At 37.3% G+C, this 20,805-nt stretch overlaps 4 protein-coding genes across 5 annotated transcripts; 2 read left to right on the top strand and 2 right to left on the bottom strand.

Moving 5' to 3' along the window:
- Positions 1-12,532: 12,532 nt before the first annotated feature.
- On the bottom strand, positions 12,533-15,873 carry ppk12 (pickpocket 12). The gene is made up of 6 exons (XM_089470056.1): positions 15,479-15,873; positions 15,116-15,409; positions 14,948-15,063; positions 14,783-14,871; positions 14,224-14,476; positions 12,533-14,163 (listed from the first exon to the last, which is right to left on the bottom strand). Exons 1-6 carry the CDS (start codon positions 15,871-15,873, stop codon positions 13,877-13,879), a joined length of 1,434 nt encoding a protein of 477 aa, XP_089326182.1. The 3' UTR covers positions 12,533-13,876.
- LOC108614930 (putative palmitoyltransferase ZDHHC24) lies at positions 15,844-18,399 on the top strand. The gene is made up of 3 exons (XM_018009146.2): positions 15,844-15,961; positions 16,909-17,441; positions 17,534-18,399. The coding sequence occupies exons 2-3, from the start codon at positions 17,210-17,212 to the stop codon at positions 18,148-18,150; spliced, it is 849 nt and encodes a 282-aa protein (XP_017864635.1). The 5' UTR covers positions 15,844-15,961; positions 16,909-17,209; the 3' UTR covers positions 18,151-18,399.
- A 489-nt stretch (positions 18,400-18,888) lies between these two features.
- Positions 18,889-19,943, top strand: LOC108617227 (putative palmitoyltransferase ZDHHC24). 2 transcript variants are annotated; one of them, XM_089470057.1, is made up of 3 exons: positions 18,889-19,023; positions 19,126-19,242; positions 19,308-19,943. In XM_089470057.1, the coding sequence occupies exons 1-3, from the start codon at positions 19,011-19,013 to the stop codon at positions 19,901-19,903; spliced, it is 726 nt and encodes a 241-aa protein (XP_089326183.1). In that variant the 5' UTR covers positions 18,889-19,010; the 3' UTR covers positions 19,904-19,943. The 2 variants fall into 2 exon arrangements, with proteins under 2 accessions (XP_089326183.1, XP_017868438.1); XM_018012949.2 differs by having other exon boundaries at positions 19,011-19,242.
- LOC149268519 (uncharacterized) lies at positions 18,981-20,726 on the bottom strand. Its single transcript, XM_089470058.1, has 3 exons — positions 20,604-20,726; positions 20,281-20,507; positions 18,981-20,214 (listed from the first exon to the last, which is right to left on the bottom strand). Exons 2-3 carry the CDS (start codon positions 20,461-20,463, stop codon positions 20,014-20,016), a joined length of 384 nt encoding a protein of 127 aa, XP_089326184.1. The 5' UTR covers positions 20,464-20,507; positions 20,604-20,726; the 3' UTR covers positions 18,981-20,013.
- Between the last annotated feature and the right edge of the window lie 79 nt (positions 20,727-20,805).

The following is a 20,805-nucleotide window of genomic DNA, read 5'->3' as shown; positions in this document are numbered from 1 at the left end:
ATAATATCAATAGAAAAAGTTTTTTTTATATAATATTTAAATATTAAAAAAAAATTAAATAAATAAAATAAAATTTAAAGTATATAAATATGTGTATTAAATAGTTATATAAAATATTTGAATATAGGAATATTAAATAAAATAATATAAATTTATAGAAATATTGAAAAGTATTTTTTTTTTTCTTATAATACTAGACTGATTCTGGGTTTCACTTTAATAGAACAAGTTTAATATTCATATATTAAATATACAAATATGTATAAAAATATAATTTAGAATAAAAAAAGATAATAATAATAATATAAAATGGAAATATTAAATATTAAATTGAAGTCTTGAAAAATTGAATAATACATATAAAGCTTTAAAATCATAATGTTTTCATTATTTTGATTTATATTGTATTTCATGAAATAACTTAATATGAAATAACTTGCCAAGTATACTATTTATTTTAAGTACCATCACAGATTATATGTAAATTTTCGCAATTCTTACCACTGTGCAATGGTTGCTCGATACGGGAGGGCGGTCAATTGAGCGCTGGCCGCAAAACTGTATTGAAATTTGCGGTCAATGCAAAACAAATTCCAACTCCATTGAACGGCTGGGTAAACAGGACTTTAGTGCCAAGAAGGGACGACTGGAGGGGGCGGGGCACAGAGGACGACTGGACGACTGCACGATTGGTCGAGGCGGGGCCATGGGTAGGTTGTGAATCGTCGTTGAGTGAGTGAAAGCCAATTGCGAATTGTGTTTTCAATTGATTTGCTTGAAATTGCATTTGGCTCTGCAATGGCAATGGCATTAGCAAATAGGCCGCAATCGAGGGTCCAGTCAGTCAGTCAGCCAGTCGCTCCGTACTCTGCGGTCGCCTCTTAATCAAAGAGCCCGAACAGTGAATCAACAAGGCGAGTGGAAGGCCCCTGGCCAAATGCAAAAAGACAGGCATTCCTAATTTATAGGCAACATGGCATTAAGTTAATTATTAATGCTCGCTCCCCCTCCCAGTTGGGTCTTGAAGCATGTCCATCTTGTCGTCTGCCCCGCATATAAAAAGGTGGAGTCAAGTAAAGTGAAGCGGAGGCTGAGTGACTACGACTAGGAGGAGAGCGGGGCACAAAAAGGACAGAGCTCCACTCCCAAGTGTTGTTCTTTAATTTCAAAGTGATAAAAAATTAACACGACAGCGAAAGCAGCTCGACCCGCCCCAAGGGCTGTCCAAAATACACACACAGACACACACACACACAACAGCAAACACACACACACACTAGCACACAATGAGAAATGGCCTCTTATTGGTGTCTGCGACTGCCATTAGTGCGTCCGCCTTGCTCGGAACGCCAAATGTCCCGCATCCGGATCCGCACACTTGAGGTGAGAACGCAGCCCGGGTCGAGTCCTGCGCGGCGTGGGGGTGGGCGTGCTTTAGCTGTCAGCTCGGGAAATGATTTATATTTGTTATTAAATCTGCAGCAGCATTTGAATACTGTAGCCCTGGCATTTGATTGCTATTATTTGCCGACAGAATGGGGCCAATGGCGCCAGCCGTGGGATTTGCCAGAGGTCGTAAAGTAGCCTCAGGACCCCAGAGTCAGAGACCATATTGAAAAGTTGCAATCGTAGCCGTGCGCCTGTCCCGTCTGTCCAATTGACAAATGGAAATTCGCACAAATTTTCAAGATGGCCTGCGCTGCTTTAAGGCTTTCCCTTCTTAAAGCGCCTCAAGTCTGCGAATCGCAAAGCAATCTTGATTAGGCGCCAGCAGAAGGCGCTACTGCGTGTGCTGCGGCCAAATATCAATCAGGCTAACAAGTCGCACACACAGCTTCCAGCTGCTCACCAGTTCCACTCGGAGTCGGAGCTGTCATCTATCACTTGGCCTACGGGTCTCGCTGGCCTCTGGGGTCTGGCTACGAAAATCATGTTTATTTAGTGGATTTGCCCAGTTCTCCAGTTGGCGACCCGAATCGATTGACCGGCAGCAAATATGTGTGCACCCATTTAAGAACCAAATCAATTTCAATTATGCATAATAATATAAATAATTGAGGATTTATATGGAAATGTCATAGTTGCACAAATTGCTCCTAGCGACGTTCTATGGGCGAGTCGAGCTTCACGTTCCCATTCAGCATTTGCATACAAACGATAGACCTAAATATATACATACATATTTTTTTGCTTCTGCTTGCTGCTGTATATTATATTTCTTCTCATTTTTGGCCCTGTCTCTAATCTCTCTCTCTTTTTCTCCCTCTTTCCCTCTCTTTCTCTCTCACTCTCTCTCTCTCTCTCTCTCTCCATCTCATATGCACATTTGATGCCTTTATTGCCCAGAGAATTTCACACGAACGCTCTCGTTATTGCTCCCTAGGCACAGTGTCTCAAAGTAGGCCAAAAATTGCTAGTAAATATATTTGAAGTCTCCTAAGAGTGCTCTCATGCAAATATACGTGCGTGTATTGGTGTGTAATCTATATATGGAATGGCTTATGGTTTGAGCTGCTGCTAAGGTTGAGTGAGCTTAAGCGAAAGTAAATTGAGGCAAATTGGAGAAAATATTTGAAAGAATTATTTATTTTTCTATTTATATACGGCAGATTTATTTTTTTTTTACCTGTTCCATTCTGTGGAAATTGAAGAATTATATATTTTAAATTGCAATTTTATATTGTACATATAATTATAATTTAATTTCTTATTAATATGTTATACTCTGTAGAGCTTAAAGAATTATTCAATTAAAAAAAAAAAAAAAAAGAATTATTAATAAAGAATTATTTATTTTAAAGCGTACATATTTAAAATTATTTTTATTGCCATTTTAATTTTTTTTTTTAGAAACTAGAACTCATATAAAATTAAAGCCAACTGGCAACTGGGGTTTTTACATAAATTTAATTTTTTAATTCTATTATTAATTAATTATTAATTTCTTATTCTTATGCTACATTCTTTACAACTTAATACTATGTATATCAAAATTATTTGTTATTAATAATAAATTATTTTAAACTTCATATTTAATAGTATTGATATTGTATTATTTAGTTATTTAATTCTTCTTGAACTCAAAAATTGGAATTTCTATATTAATTTAACAGTCATCCATAAATATTTTACACATAACATTTTCATAGAACACCTGCTCAAGGTGCTCCATCTCCCATTCCCGCTGTTTCCACTCACCTATCCCTAATTGAACACACCTCGTTAAATAGCTGAAAATGGTTTTTATTGCTTTTGCTGAGTTCCCCTAGCCCAGTTTCTAATTTAATAAGGCGCAGCCCGCACCACTGTGCCGCAATTGCCAATCGCCTTAACACGGCAATGACTGGGCGTATCGTAAAAAAGAACGGCTTGCTTGAGGTGCAAAAATAAAAAATAAAAATAAACAAAATATAAAAAAAGGGGAAAAACTGAAAAGCAAATCATAATCGTCTAACAAATCAAACTTATGTGCGTCGGCAAAGCCAGCGTTTATGGCATGGCAGCAGATCCGGGCAATAACAGCAATAACACAACTGAGCTGCCTCTAATCCCGGCGCAGACATCAGCCCGCAGCAGCAGCAGCAGCAGCAGCAGCACAGGAGACGCACAGCTTGGCCATTATTTGATTTGGCTACAAAAGGACACTGGGGAAATACTCTGAAGAAAGCGCAGCGCCAAATGGCCGGGCACAAAGGGCTGCTTGGCAAACTTATAGTTGATAAGTCTTTTAGCGCCTCACACATATACATATACATATACATAGATGATTGAAGGAGTCTGACTGACTGACTGAATGATTGATGATCAAGGCGGTGCATTGTCAGAGCTAGAAAGCTCAAGAATTTTCCTGCATTTGATTTATGTGATGCAGATGTGATGCGTGGGCAACGATGCGGGTTTTAGGTATTATTTTATATATTATTTATTTAAAGATCAGTAGAGTCAAGGGAATAATAGATATTTGCTTAAGTTACTCAACTATTTGTATTATTTTAAAAATATCCATAAAATATATAAGTGCATAAGTCAGAATTTTAACTTTGATTAAATTTGATAGCGACTCAATTCCAGTATACTCTATTCAACTCTTGATCGAGCAGGAAAACTGTCTAAAATTCAAGTCATAAACCGTTTAATGTGCGTTTTTTCCTCGCTAAATTAAATTTACCGCTAATCGCTATTAAATTGATGCATGTAATGCGTGTTTGTACATCATTCCCGGGCAATATCAACACATCAATATTAATAATCGCATTCATTGAGGCTCTACACATGTTTACTTAGCCAGCTGTCGACAGAGCCGCGAGCTGCCTCACGGGAACTGAAAAAAAGGGCCAAGAAAAAAAAAAAAAAAACATGAAGGAAAAAGCCAACGTAAAGCTCAAAAAAGTTGCTCCACGCAGCACGTGATGTCGCTGGTAAAAGTTTGTGTTATCCATTTTGTTATTTATTTTGTTTTTTATCTGCCATTTGTAGCTGCAGGCAGCTGCAAAAAAAAAAAAAAAGAAAATGACATCAATATGATGCCAATGTCTCAAGTTAAGGCAATTTCCGAGAGACATCAATAGCAGCCGCAGACCACGAGCGAGGCTGCTCAAATGGGGCAAGTGGAGGGGGGACATGTATAGCAATAATATATATATGTATAATTAAAAATCAAATTGCAATAAATATTTTTCAATATTTTCAATTTATTACAGGGTATTTCCCCAACAAACCAAAGCTATCAGATGCTGCAGTTGAGAGCCTGCAAGTGTTTCGATACATTTTTGATTGCACTAACACTAACATGCCCATGGAAAGATAGGTCAAATGTAAAAGAGAGAGAGAGAGAGAGAGAGACAAGTGCTTGTTCAGCCACTGGATATTGTGCAGCGATGCCATTCTCGTAATTACCCAGCCAAGAGAAACACTTCAGCAATTCATTGTTGCCAAACTGTCGTTTCACAGATTTTTGCATAGTTTCACGGTTGAAAGTGTGTAAGCCAGGCTAGCACTGCATGGGAATCGGTGCCCATTTGCCATATGCCGACAGGCAGAGGCGCGAGTGGGGGCGGATGGAGTGAAGAGAGAGAGGGAGAGAGAGAGAGAGAGAGAGAGAGAGAGGAAACGAGGCCTGGCATTTACACAGTCGGATGATTTAGATAAACAAGACATAAGCTGTCACAGAAAACAAAAAACAAGATGGAGAGCGAGAGAGAAAGTAAGCCAGCAAAGTGTGCTCAATGATTGACCAATAGATACCCTATAAATTCTTATACACAAATTAGATTATCTATATATAAATTACACATATTAATATGAGGAATATTTAAGTTGAGTAGAGAGTAGCTACTTGTATATGAATTATTATTTCTTAAAGGTAGGGAAACTGATTCACTAATATAGCCCAATATAGCCTATTCTCTAATCTCTACATTTATCAATTGATGGCCACATTAATCTACTTGTCACTTGGAATCTCATATGCCCCACTCCACAAACTTGGCCACAGGGCATACAAAATGGAAAAGGAAGCTGCAGCTAAGCTGAGAGAGAGACAGATAGACAAAGAGAGAGAGAGAGAGAGACAGTAAGAGACAGAGACATCGGCAAGCAAAAGTAGTAGTTATTATTACGCAGGATGAAGCAAAGAGATTAGGACAAATCTGTGATTGTGACTGCGTCGGGGCAGTCAGTCGGCACTCGGCAGTTGGCACTCGGCAGACGGCAGATGGAATTTCGGTTTTTGGGTCTTTTTCTGGAGGCCAGTGCAGTCCGCAAAAACCGAAATTCGAATGATTTAATTACAGTTAATTGTGCGTTTCATTTAATTGACTTTCGCACTGGCGAGATTTACAAATTAATGCAGCACAACTGGCTAAATCACTGGCCAGGCTTCAATGTGGCCAGCATTCACATGGCTAATTGAAAAAAAAAAGGAAACAAACTAAAATCAGCTTAAATTGTTCATAAATGATTTGTGGGCTGGCTTGACTATGGAAATCTATCAGTGCACAAGCGCAGCACAATGGAAATTTGGCATTGTTATAATTTAATAAATTTATTTATTCAATTTATTATTTAATAAATCTGTGCCAGATTCATGCGACCATGCAGCATAATTGGCTTTATAAATTAATTATAGTGAATCCAGTGCTAAAAATTTGCAGATTTTCATGTGTGATAATCAGTAAACGCATTATTATATTGTAAACAATATTTATTAAACGCATTATTATATTATAATCAATAAATTTATTTGTATATTATTCAAATAATGTATAAAAGATTTACAGCTCCTAAAACTAATTCTAGAGCTAACTAGCTATAAAAAAATAAAATAAAAAAAAACTAGCTGTAATATTTTTATTTTTTTTTTTTTAATGAATTTTACTTTTGTTTTTATTTATTTTATGAATTTTACTTCAGTTTTATAAATGAAATGAAAGGTAATTCAGTTTTATCTATTAGTTATTATACATATTCATTTTAACTATAATGCCAATTTTAAATCAATTAAATTCCCATTCAAATTCTTATTAGCATTCTCTCTGAATACTGAATCAAAGCTGAGAACAGCAAAGCTCAAGTGGAACGAGGGTCTAGCTCTATCTGAGCCGAGCAAACTTTATACTTTCATACATAATATATAAGTTTGGGGAGGAGTTCGAAGTGTTTCGAGACAAGCAGCATAATTTTTTAATGAATAAGTTTTGCTTCAGCCTAATTAAAATCTTAACTAAGACCAACAGATTTAGCAAAATTATGTTCATAATTATTTAAAGGCTTTAAATATGTTATGCAAAATGCAAAAATTACATAAAAGTTGGCCAATATTAACAAAAAAAAAATATTGATGAAAAAAGTGAGGCAACTAGCTTAGAAAAGTTGGCAAAGCTAAGCAATTTCAACAATTAAAAGTTGGCTTATCACAGAATTTTCTAATATATTTGTATATATTTAATGTTTAACATAATCTTATGTTTTTAAATAATTTTAATATAAACCAAATATTTTTTTAATGTGGCATTTTATTTATAAAAAAAAGTCTGAATATTAATTTTGAAATTTAAAAAAGTTAAAATATTTAAACTGCGTCATTTTAAATAATTTTAAAAAGTAAAGTCTTAACCTAAGAATTGTATTTCAATTTTTAAGCTCGATTATTTACCTTAGAGGAGAAATAATAATAATAATAATAAAATTAAAAAGCCAATGTTATTTTATAACATTTTTTAATAATTCTTAAAAGCCGATTATTAATCTTAAAATAAAAAATATATTTTTTTAAATCTTTAATCTTAAAATAAAAAATATATTTTTTTAAATGCGTATCTATTATTTAATCTTTTTTTTTCTAATTTTTCCAAGTTGCTTATGTTGAATAAAAAGAAAATAAAATTGTATAATCAAAACAAATATATAACTATATTTAGGAATATATTTTTCATTTAGAAATAATAAAGAAATTGTTAGAGTCAAGTTAACTCTTCTTAAATAATATGTAATATGAATAATAACATATAATATAAATTTAACACTCTCGACATTCTATCAAGTGCCTTCAGTTCAGTTTTCTTTCATTTTTACGCATTTCGCAGCTGAGCAACCTGTTGGCGGGTGGCAGACGTGGCTTGTGCTTGGCTTTGATGGCCGTGCAAAACTGACTTCCCAAGACAGTTATGGGGCAGCACTCGAGTGCGAGTGGCAGCGCTCAAGTGCGGATGTGGATGCTGCTGTGCTCCTCGCTGCAGCTAAATTGCGAGTCTGCGCTTGGCGCTTGAAGCAGGCAGGAAAATACTGGGAACACTTTGGGCTGTCCGCTGGTTAGCATGTGCTTTGCTTGGCCACATGCACTCGAGATAATTCGTCTGATAATTAACAGAGTCGGGTGATCAATCTTGTCCGAGCTCCAGTCACACTTGCCGCACTCAGTTCACAATGGAAACGATTTTAAATACTTAAGCCCCATTACAGTGCATACCAAAAGTCAGCTCGTAATAATGAAATATTATAAAGCGCATGGAAAATTCTGCTGGTTGGGCGTTTAGCCCTTTGCTTGTGCTCCAGTCCGTCCGCCTGTCCGTCCGCCAGTCCAGCTGTGCGTCCGTGCGCAATTGTGGGATTAGCCTAATGAGGTGTGCTGGGCGCCCAGTCAGTGGCTGTCTGATTGATGGTCATGATTATTCAGCCTGACGGGCTTACCAGTTGTCCCTCAATTCCGCAATCCCTACAGATCCCACCCACCCACACACACACACACACACACACACACACGCAAGTCTGTCCAGCCAAGCGGTGAGACCAACTACAAACACGCTCCGCATATACGGCGTATGAATTATCTGGCCGTAACCGAAATACATTTCTAACCGTGGCCAAATGACGCGTCGCCCACGGCGATGTTTGCATGTGTAAAATTACCCAATTCCAAATGCATTTTGCTGCATTAGGCGGTGGGGCGTGGGGCTGTGGCTGTGGCTGTGGCCGTGGCGACAAATTTCCATATTTGCAACGTATTTTCGTTAGCTGCCGCGGGCGTCTGTGCGACGCATTCTTCGAACCCTTTTTTGGCTTACCTGCGCAAATATTACAGGTGAGCGGGCGGGGCGGCGGTGGGTGGCGACTTGTTATTACTGTCACCCATTTTATGGGCGGCAAAAGCTCGCTTGAAGGTTCCATTAGCCAAGCGCCTAGAGACGAGCATTTGGCAGCCGAATATTGCGCCCTAAGTGGCTGCCATTAAATTCAATGCCGTGATCCACATCTTTTGTGCCAAACAAGTTTATTCACTTAACCGCAACGGGAAAAAGTTGCATAAACGAGCAAGTTTAAGAGTCCCTCAAAAGGAAGAGCTCTCAAAAAATATCAGCAATTGAAACAGAATGATTACAGGGAAGAGGTAGAGCGAATAGACAGACAGAGAATAATTCTCTTCCTTTATGGGTCATAGAAAAGGCAATAGTTGCGAGTGGTCAAGAATGGGACAATGGAGAGAGGGAGAGAGGTGGGAAGAGAGGGAGAGAGAGAGAGAGAGAGTGAGTGAGAGAGAGAGATAAGGAGGGAAGCTGCTGCTCTATAGCTATACTGCACTTGAGAAAGCTTCGCAGTAAATCTATATTCGTTTATTAAATATAAACAAATTATAATATATAATATATGTGACCATAAACATATAATATAGTTAATATATATTTATTAAATGAAATGAAATTAATTAATTCCTAAATATCAACAAATTATGATAGTCTGTATGCAGGATATATGAAAAATATATATATAAAATAGTTAAAATATATAATTTAGTTTAAATCAAAATAGCAAAAATGTATTTTGGTCTGTATGTGTGAATCAGGTATGTAAGTATACGATATATATTTACATATATAAATTAGCAGATCAAGAAATGTCTATTACTTAATATACATCTGTTTGTCTGCAGCAAAGTACATCAATATTTAGCTACATACATATGTACATACATATATTTAAGAGAAAAACTAAGCTCAAGCCCTTAAATCAGTAGAAAGTGCTCTCAGTTGCTTGCTCCTCTCAGATCGTGTGTTAAATCGAACTCAGGCCAAGGTCACAGAGCTCAGCTCGAGAGCTGAGTTCGAGTTCTATGAGAGCAGCATGGGCCCTACATAAAGGCAGGTCTGCTGCAGCTCAAGTTCAGTGGTGTTTCGAATTTGTTGGTGATCAGTTCTACAGTGCCGGACTCCTCTTCTTCTTCTTTGTCTGGTAAATATATTTTGTAATATTATTAGTACTACTATACTAATACGAAGTCCATATACTATACTACTATATATACTAATACTAATAATTTTATTTCTTAATAGTTTTAAGACATTCGTTCATCACAATTAAAATGAGATTTGTACTAAGTTAGTGACCTGTTTTATTTAGTATTAATATAAAACTCTTTATATATTACACAAGTATGTAAAAAGCTCTTGTTCTATTTTTTGCATTAATAAATAAATTAAATTCAACATTTATACATATATTATAATACATTCAAAAGAGTTTTGTAAATTAAATCAAATGTTTTATTAATGTTTAGCTTCTGGACTTTATAATATTTATTAATAATTATATTATTATGAACATGTTTAATGGTATAAATATTATGTGCTCAATAATCAAATTTTAGATTTAACAAAAAAAAACTAAACCGCCTAAAATCCCTGAATTTCCATGCAACTTTCAATTTACTCATTTCATATTTATATTAAATTTCTATACAAATACAAATGGTATATGTACATATATCCAGATATATATATGTATATACCAATATGCTTACCCAAAAAATTTCATTGCAAGTTGCATTTAAAATTATTTAGTTGACTTGTGAGTTTTGTGACATTTTTATCCATGTGTGACTATATATTTATGAGCATGTATGTATGCATGTTTGTGTGCCCTGTATATGTGCATGTTTGTCTGCATGTTAACATGGCTGTATGTGTGTGTGTGTGTGCATGTTTGTGCTTTTGCACTATCATTATTGAGGAAAACACATCATAAAATATGAACGAACATTTCCGAAGCTCTCAAGAAGTTTTAATTGCTTTTCCGCATGCAACTTATGGGCATATGCAGCACCCACATGAATGTACATCCTTATAAGTAGAATTTGAACAAGCCTTCAGCAGCCGCAGCCCCAGCCCCTCAACGACCTACCCCTCATCCACATGGCATTCGTATTAGTCTGCCCATTCCATTTTGAGGGGCAGAGCCACGTGCCAGGAATGCTGTGCATTGCTCCTCCTGCACATTAACGAACGAACGAACGAAGACATTCTCTCCCACAACAGCTGCACAACAACTTTGGGACTTTGTGCATAACGTAGCCATAAAGGCGCACACTAGCTCAGCGAGAATGTCATAAAGTTGACAATGCTGAGGGCTGCCAAGGTGCGCCGTATACCTCTGGATATGCAGCATAACAAGCTGACATCAATTATTTATATCTTAATCAAACCCGACCCACATACAGCCCCATGGCCACAACTTCACAGTCTTGACAACTTGACAACTTTACCAGCAACAAATTGGATGTTAATTACTCGAACTCATGTGCAACTACCTCCCCCCCCCCCACTCACCTCCTTCCCCCATGAAACTTGCAAATTATATTGTCTGCCCATTCATACGAAATGGCATATTAAATAAATGCTTCAATCTGCTCCTCGAGTTCAGTTTCCATTTCCATTTCCGTCTCTCTTTCTGTGGCTGTTGCTGTCTCTGTCTCTGTCTCTTTCTCTGTTTTTGTTTCTTTTTCTTTTTCTTTACGTTTTCTGTTTCCGTTTCATTTTGCACTTTTCCACAAATAGTAATAGCATAATTTTTCATTGAAGGACCAAAGCTCTACGCGAGGACTCGTTAAAGCAGAGCAGCAACTGCCATTGGCTCTGTAACAGCATCATAAAGAATTGAATTCAGTTTTGTTCCTGACATTTATGGAGCTGTGGCTGTTGCTTGTATAGAATTCCATGAACACGTCGTAATCATTTGCGCCAGTTGTCTTATCGTTGAGCTGGCTTGGTTTTACTTTGGCTAAACCACTCACCCACCGCCGGGTGGTCCTGCTGCTCCTCTAGCTCAGCTTGCCCTGGTTTCTGTTACAATTTTAGTTTTTGTTAGTCTCCTTTTTGGCCACATTGTTGACTTGCCATAAAAACACGAAGCAAAAACATAAACCAAAAAGAAACAAAAAACAAAAACAAAAAAAAAATACTCAGATGCATTGCACGTGGAAGCATCAAGCGCTGCAATTTCACAAATTGTCTTGAAATGCAAGAATGCATTTCATTCCTTTCGCAAAATCCAGCAACCCCGCCTAGCCACGCCCACTTGCCGCTTACCCACCCACTTATCAGCACGCACTGCACCACAGGCAGCTGCTGGCCGGAATTATGAGAGTGGGCCGAGCCACGCTTAGCACTCACCCACACTGAATTGTTGCTGATATTCACACAGAAAGAGACACAAATCAAGCAGCTGCGAGGGCGGGTTGAAGAGTTACCAAGGCACTTTAATATCACTTATTGGTATGACTTTTTGTTTACTATACTTCATTGTGTGGGTAAAATACTAAGTGTAAAAATAATAAAATATGAATAAAATACTAACTGTAAAAAATTCAGAATTTGAATAGCACGGAAAAATAAATATGTAAACAAAAATTAAATTAAAAAAAAAATATATATATGTATATATATATATTGTATAATAAATAATACAAAATTATATACATATATTAAAAATATGCATGTTTATTAAAAAAATATATATAGATATATATATTCACGAACCAACAAACCAAATATATCAAAACAAACAAACATAAAAAAAAATTTTAATAAAAATGTTTAAAATAAAAATATAAAAAAAAAAAATGAAAATATACACACATATATATTTTTTTTAAACATAATTTGATTTATTGTTAATATGTTTAATATTTATATATGTATGTATATATATGTATATTTATATACATTTAGGAGAAAATCATAATATTAAAAATTTGCAATGCTAGTCTTAATAAATATGTATCTTGTATGATAATTTATACCAATATAGGTTTATAATTAGAATATAGTTGTAGTTGCTCCCGAATTGTATTCATAAATATTTTAAATATTTATATATTACTACATATAAATAAAGTCTTAAAAATAAAAGTAAAATAAAGTGTAATTGAACTGCAATCAACAATTTTATATTAGATAATTAAATAGCTGTTTTTATAGCTACCCAAAATAGTATCACCCTTGCTTGATCAACCTTTTATTTTGATATACATATTTCCATCAACTCCCAGTACTCATCGAGCAGCCCTCAAATTAAATGTATATTTTCCTGTATGCACTTATGTGTGTCTGAACAAAATTAGTCACTTTGTGTGTGGGTCAGCAATTACCGTTGAGGCATAAGTATGCCAGGTCTTCTAGAGGCTCTGGCCTAGGGAAGAGCCGTCCGTACTCGAGCGTTAGCCCAGTTTCTCGACTCTGACAGAGTGGCCGTGCTGCTGGTGGCACAATGGCAAGCCATAAGAGTGCTGCTGCGCTCGAGTGTTGTGCAGCGCAGGACAAGACAGCACAGCTCCAAGGGCAAGTTAAAGCGCCACGCAGATACATAGGTACAACAGTACACGTACTGTTGGCGGGCACTGTGAGCACATCTAGTGAAAGCAATTACGCAAAATGCGCTTATATTGGCATAAAATATAATAAAATAATAATAATAGCCACAGCAGCACAACGGCGAGCCACTACAACTGTACATTATTTTGGCCAAAGGACTCGCTTCTATTTCCGCACTTCTTTTTAATAAGGACACTCTTAATTGCAAGCAGCATTCGGGCTGCGAGCATCTGCTGCCAAACCCATAATTTAGAAAGTGATTTAGTTTTACTAGTCTAGAATGCCCGAAGATGGCTCACACTGTACAGTGGGTGCTTTAAGTATCCGGACTTTGTAAAACTTCACATAATTAATATTTGCATATTTAACCATTTCGATTACATTACACTCGGAACTGAGGGACCCTCTGCATGACATTCAAGTCTTTGTTGTTCCCTTGGCCCCCCTCACAGCTGCGACAATAACTTGAAGTGTAATTGTGGTGCATTATTTAATATTAAATAGATGAATGACCAAGCGCTTGTTGCTCGGCTGGACTCTACTCTATATATATAGTATTCAGGCCTTTATCAAATATGCGCATAAGGTAAACACTTAGCAGGCACTGTAGAGCCATAAAAGCATATATGATATGTAGTTGACTCTTGCCTAAGAGTCGAACATTTCTAGTTAAATTTAAAGCTTTAAACTCATGGACTCAATTGTAGATCTTCACTCAGTCGTCACCCAGAGCACTCTTAGTACTTATATTTATCTTTAACTAAAAGTATTTTTGCATTTTTGCCGCGTGGCTGCATTTTGTTTGAAGACATGCCCTTCGGATGCAGCTCCTTTGTATGCCATACTAGATTATCTTGTTTCAGCTGCTGTTTAGAGGGAGTTCGCTCAATTTTGTGTAGCTTCTTGCTGCCGTATTTCCACGCTATAAGCTCCGATAGGGGTTTCAATACCAAGAAGTAAAGCATTTCAGCTATGGAGATAACGCTGAAGCCCATAAAGAGGCCCATGACACCGCCAATGTTAGCTGCCGGGAAATATTTTATGAATGTAAAGAGAGAGCTTTATATGTATATGTACGGCTTACACAAGAACTCCGTGAAGCCAATGTAGACATTTTTCATGCTGCCATAGTAGGCCGATTCGCGATAGTATAAATTCATGACGGCAATATTATCCAGCAGATAGCTTTTGTTCATGCTAGCCACGACCCTATTGGCCAGCTTGAAGTCCCGCTTGGCCAGTGGGAAATACAGCGAATCAGCCGTCTCATAGCCAATGCCCAGCACAAGGCCCTCCTCCTTGACATTGGGCGTTGTAATGGGATTATGGAACAGGACCTGCAAAATGTGTGAGAACTTTGTAATATATCCATGTTATCTATGAGAAACTTTGTCCATGTAAATAAAATTTAAAAAGCTCATGGAGACCTATATGATAAATAATTTATTTGAATTCATTTTCTATATAATTTAAATGAAATTTGATCTGATAATATTGATATTTAAAATATATTTATAAGAAATATTAAATGAAATTAATGGTTTTTAATGGATATTTATGAATAGTAAGAAAACTTCAAGAAGTTTGGGTAAGTAGTAAATACATTATAATAATGATAATGATAATATTTGCCATATACAAACCTTAAAACCAGGTCCATTCGTCGACGAGCAGTAATATTCGCTCAGCTGCGCATCCAGAACCAGAGTAAAGCCCATTGTAATGCCCGTGCCTGATAATGAATAAAGGGATTCAAGCAAATACTAACTATAATATAATTCTGATATATATATATTTTAAGCATATACCAGCTCCCGGCAGTGGATAGTGGTGTTTGGGCAGTTTCGCGGGATACCCAGCTTCGGGATTCCAAGGCACAGGCTGATATCCAAGTGCTTCAATATCGCTCATTGACTCAACTTGCCTAAGACAAAAAGTTAGAGGTAAAATAGAGAATTCGAACTCTCCTCACTTACTGCGATTTGTATATAAAGTGAGCGGGCAGAAAGTTAAAGACACAGCACAGGCCCTCATCAGTGAGGATAAGACGGAATATTTCGGCGCAGGGCGCTACATGTCCATTGAATCGGCAGTATCGCAGCATCTGGTGGCAGGGCTGGGAATGATTCTTGACAAAGTCGGTGATCTTCAAGGTGTTGCTGCTGTTGACAGTCGTGTCCCAGGCCCTGTTGTCTGCCTCAGTGCTGTGGTAGACCCGCTCCGAGCGTGGATTGCAAAGGACCTTCATGACATCGTACTCAGGCGAGCCCCTGTTGCAGTTGCCAATCAGCTAGACCTCAGATATATGTATCTCTCTCTCTCTATATATATAGACTTACTCTCTGTATTGCAAGACCTTGCTGCGCTGAAACTGATTCATGTTGCAGACGGTGACAGCCGGAAAGGGCACCTTCCGTATGGACGTGGCATGTGGACTGATGCCGATGATGACGGGCGTGCTAACCCACTTGGCATAGATGTTCGAGATCAGCTGGCAGGTCATCGCGAGGGCAGCCACAAAGGCAATCAGGAAAAAGGACCTGCAATTTGTCCTTAGCAATAATATCAGATTTAAACCAGCTACCGATGCTTGCCTCTCCCAGATGTTCAGCTCCGAGTCGCCCACAAATTTCAGTCCATGCAATCCGGTTTCCTTCAGAAACACTTTCAAACTTTTCTTAAAACTATGCTGCAAGAGCGCGCAACTTTTCCGACTTTTCTGCTTGGCCTCCATTGCGACCAGTGTGGACTATATAAAGTCTGTCCACAGCTCTCAGCTACTTATAGCCAGGCACTTGCTGGACATTGAGCGATTAAGCCAGGTAATTACTTAAAGGTATCTCCATGAATAATAATTAAAGCCTTTTATTGATTCCATCATTTGAGGCAATTGCCCTGATTGGTTTCTGTGGTTTCAGTTACGCTCGCTTAAGCCGCTAATAAAATATTCAATACGCATTTCACTCAAATCACTTATGTATTAATTACTGCAAATTTCATGCACTGCATTTGTGTTGCTCGAAATAGTTAATGGGTGTGTATAAATAAATATATAAATATATGATACTGATATGGCTTATGTACATTGACCAACCCTGAAATTATATATTTTTGACTGTCTTCAATGTAAAATATCTTAGTATGAATTTTGTCAAAATAATTTAGGTGACCAATCAAAAAATTTTGCTGATGCCGCTTCTATGCGCTTCTCATGAATTAAAAGAAGTATTTATATTGTAGTGTTCGCAAAAAAATAATAATGCCTTTTTTTACATCACTTTTCATTTCTTTTCAAGTTATGACTCTCTCTTTCTTTGCCTCTCTCTCTTTTCCCCTATTTCTACACATTTAACTAAATCGATTAAATTTTTTGAGTATTCATTCTTATCAGAAATATTTTACTTCTTGGATATTTATTATTTATAGCTTAGACTAAAGGAAGAGCTGACAAGAAGAAAGAGAGAATATTATATATACAATATATTCTCCATCTTACAATGTATTCATTATTCATCTGCTGAGAAAATTACATGATTCGAGTTACAGGGTATATAATAGTCTAACTTGTGCAGCTTACACAAAAATAGATGTTGAAGCGATTCAGAGCTGTGCATATCAACACATATCAAGCTTGTTAATACGAGCATATATAGCTATAAATAAGCATGCACCTGCACATAGTTCGATAAGATAAAGAATTGTAATCGATATTCCCTCTCTCCTTCTCCCCTCTCTCTCTCTCTCTCTCTCTCTCTCTCTCTCTCTCAAGCAAACAAAACTTTAACTCTTTCGTTAAACAAATTCGTATCTCTTGGCCTACTAATGACGCAACAAGTATCTAGTCACTCTATAAGGTGTGTAAATGCAGCACAAATTCACATGCGTGTGCTACAAATGTATCTGAATTGTTGTGGAAGTCTAATGCTATGGCTCGCTGATAAGAAAGCTCTGCGCGCAAAGCTAAAAAGCTTCCGCACGTGATCGCCAACCGGTTGGGAGAGGCCGGCAGAAGAAGAAGCTTCGCTCTACGCACAGCAGTCGATCAGTTGCTCCAGGCGAGTTTAGTCGCAATGAGAGTGAGACGGAATCCCCTGCCCCGGCGGCTGGTGGATATTTTGTGCTACCTGGTGATTGGAGTATTTCTGCCCATTGTTTTCATATTTGAGATCATCGTAGTGCTGCCCGCAATACACGAGCCCGGCGGATTTCTGCACACCTTCACATTCCTCATGGCCATGTTTCTGCTCTTCAATATAAAGGGCAACATGCTGGCTTGCATGATGATCGACACGAGCGTTGATCGTGAGTATTTTAATTACAAACAAAATTGCTGGCTCTCACTATCACTCTCTCTCTCTCTCTCTCTCTATCTCTCTCTCTCTCTCTATTTGTAGAGCGGGTCAAAGCGCCACCAGAAGGCGACGCAGCTCGTTTGGAGTGGCGGCATTGCACGACCTGCGATCGTTTAGCACCTCCCAGATCGTGGCACTGCAAGGTGTGCGGCGTGTGCATACTGAAGCGCGATCACCACTGTCTCTTCACGGGCTGCTGCATCGGGCACGAGAATCATCGCTACTTTATGCTCTTCACCTTGTATTTGTTTATCGGTTCGGTCTATGCTCTGTCCTACAACTCGGTGTTCATGTGGATACTCAATGCAGATGTCTACTGCAACTGGCTAACGGCCCTCAAGGTGGCCTGCCCCATGTTTATGCTGGTCATTGGCAGCTTCTGGACCAACTTGCAGCTACTCTTCTATAGCCTGAACATCTTGGCGCTGCTCTATTCGGTTGTGATCCTCGTCTACCATGTGCCCATCGTGCTGCGCGGCGAGGTCTGTGCGGAGAGTGGCAAGCAGCACAAATACAATAATGGACTCTACGCGAATCTGCGAAGTGTCTTTGGCCAGCGCATGCACATTGCCTGGCTATCGCCATTGATAAGGAGCGAGTTGCCCGGCGATGGCTATACTTGGAGCACCAGTTCTGGAGAGAGCAAAAAGATAAATTAACTCAGCATAGAGGCTTTAGAGTTATTGAGTGGCAGTCAACTTATGTTTGTTATGGTATTATCTATGAGTCGAGTTTAGTTATATGTTGGTACTCTTCAAATGGGGATTACTCAGAGCAGAACCACGAAAAATGAACAAAATCCAATATATCATCATCAATATGTCATCATAAGCAATATGTCTTAACTACTAGATTTAGTAATTAATCATAGTTAAAATAAATATATTGTGTACGTTGTTATTGTTATATTTATTTTATTACATTTTCTTTGATTAATTTACGTAGAACTTAGTATTTGTTTTTTAAAGGTCAATGAGCAAAATTGTGGCCCTATAAAAGATATGTCAAATCCAAAGCTAAGAAAATATCTCTCAGTTTGACACAAACAAAAAAATAAATAAATAAAAATAAATAAATAAAATAAATAAATAAATAAATAAATAAATAAATAAATAAATAAATAAATAAATAAATAAATAAATAAATAAATAAAATAAATAAATAAAATCAATAAATAAATAAATAAATAAATGAATAAATAAATAAAATAAATAAATAAATAAATAATGAGACAAATTGTAAATATTTTTAAGAAATTGAGAGAGAGAAAATTCCTATTTCAGCTAAAATAAAAAGTTAATTATATATAAAATAATATATCTCTTATATTAAAATACCGTTTTTCCTCAAACTTTAACAAACAAGCTTAATACAATTACTAAATTCACACACATATATGTTTATACATTTTTTGTCAACAAACATGTTTCGAGTAATCTGATGATATCAGGATTCATAATTTCATTCCAGTTTGACGCTTGTTTATAGATTTTTGTTTTTAATATTGTGGATCCCAAATATGAAATTTCGCAGTAAGCCATATCCGAAAACGTGGTTCGAGATTCTGCTTTCACTGAGTATACTTATACTCTTGCCGGTGACATTCGTATTTGACATATTTTTTATACTGCCAGCTCTACACGAGCCATATTCCTTTTGGTACTACTTCAACATCGTGTTGGCCGTATTCCTGAACCTCAACATCGAGGCCAACATGCTGGCAGGCATGTTGATCGACACAAGCGTCGATTGTGAGTGACAGCTGACAGCTGACAATGCATGAGAAACTCTTCTCAATTTATATCTCATTTGCTAGATGAGCAGTGCCAGCCGCCGCCTGAAGGCGACGCAGCTCGTTTGGAGTGGAGGCATTGCACGACCTGTGATCGCTTGGCGCCGCCCAGATCGTGGCACTGCAAGCTCTGTGACGTCTGCATACTGAGGCGCGATCACCACTGCAACATTGTGGGCAGCTGCGTGGGGCATCACACTATACGCTATTTTGTGTGCTTCGTAATACAATTCACCTTCGGATCGGTCTACTCCACGATCTATCACTTATACTTTATGTTGAGCTACAATTATACCATGGTGGTCATACATTTGATTTGCGGTCCTTTTCCACTCTTCGAGCTGGTGACCCTCAATGTGTTCAGCTGGAAGTTGCTTGCACTGTACTCAACTTGTACGGCATTTCGCTATTATCTGCCGCATGTGTTGCACGGGACTGTGCGCTTTGATCGTGGACCGAAGTACGACTGCGGACTCGCCTACAATCTGCGATGTGTCTTTGGCGAACGGATGTTTCTGGTTTTGCTATCGCCTTTCATAAGCAGCAAATTGCCCACGGATGGCTATTCCTTTCAAATTAATCCAAATCACATAACGGCAAAAAGTGTGATGGCAGTTTAACTGATGTAATAAATAACGGAAGTTGAACATTTTTATCATACGTCTAGTTTATTTAATTTCTATATCACGAATGCGAAGCTCTTGTAACTAAAACTTTTTAAGGATTGCTCCTATGAATCCATCACTATTCCATATATGAGAATATTTATTTTGGCACTCCTGGGCTCAGACTCGCTCAACGCATAGCAGCTCAAGCGCAATGTCGTGTGATTGCTGCCGATGCCACCTTGAACGATCTCTGTTATGGCAACCGGATCCAATGGGGTTTCATCGAAAACCAAAATTAGAATTATTGTAAATTTCAAGTTGCCCTTGAATGCATGAATGCCGAATGTTTGTTGTTAAGTTAATAGGTACACACATCTCAAGCTATTCACCTCACTTATTATCTTGTCGTCGTATTCTACATAACGTTCGTCACAATTCCAACTTATATCGTCCTCATGAATGGGCACGGCAGCTGGATGCATTTGGCCATATTGAAATGAATATCCGAAAATTATATTTGTAAAGGTAATTAAGTAAAGAGCACTAACTGACAGCAGCAACGGTGGAAACATGATTTGATTTTATATTCGTGCGCTCTTATCAGGCACTAACGTACCTAAGTTTGTTTGATTAGATATTAGAGTAATTGATTTTATAACAGAATATAACAAGTATAAATACTCTAGTCGAGAGTGCCCGATTAAATACTAACCTGAACCAAACTAAGAAAAAAGCACATTGGGTACGGTCCAAAATTTCTATTTCGATATATTGAAAAATATAAAGGAAATAAAAAACTCATTTAATTATATAGTACGTATGTATTTAAAAACTAATGACATGACACACTTTTACTAGTTACATAAAATTGAGAAAATTAAATGTTTTGAAACAATGAAAATATATAAATAAAT

The sequence above is a fragment of the Drosophila arizonae genome, chromosome 5 (assembly GCF_054131065.1).
Source record: "Drosophila arizonae isolate 15081-1271.41 chromosome 5, UAZ_ARI_1.0, whole genome shotgun sequence".
Lineage (NCBI taxonomy): Eukaryota > Metazoa > Arthropoda > Insecta > Diptera > Drosophilidae > Drosophila > Drosophila arizonae.
Note: the sequence above shows the minus strand (reverse complement) of the source record. Positions and strands in the feature narration are given on the sequence as shown.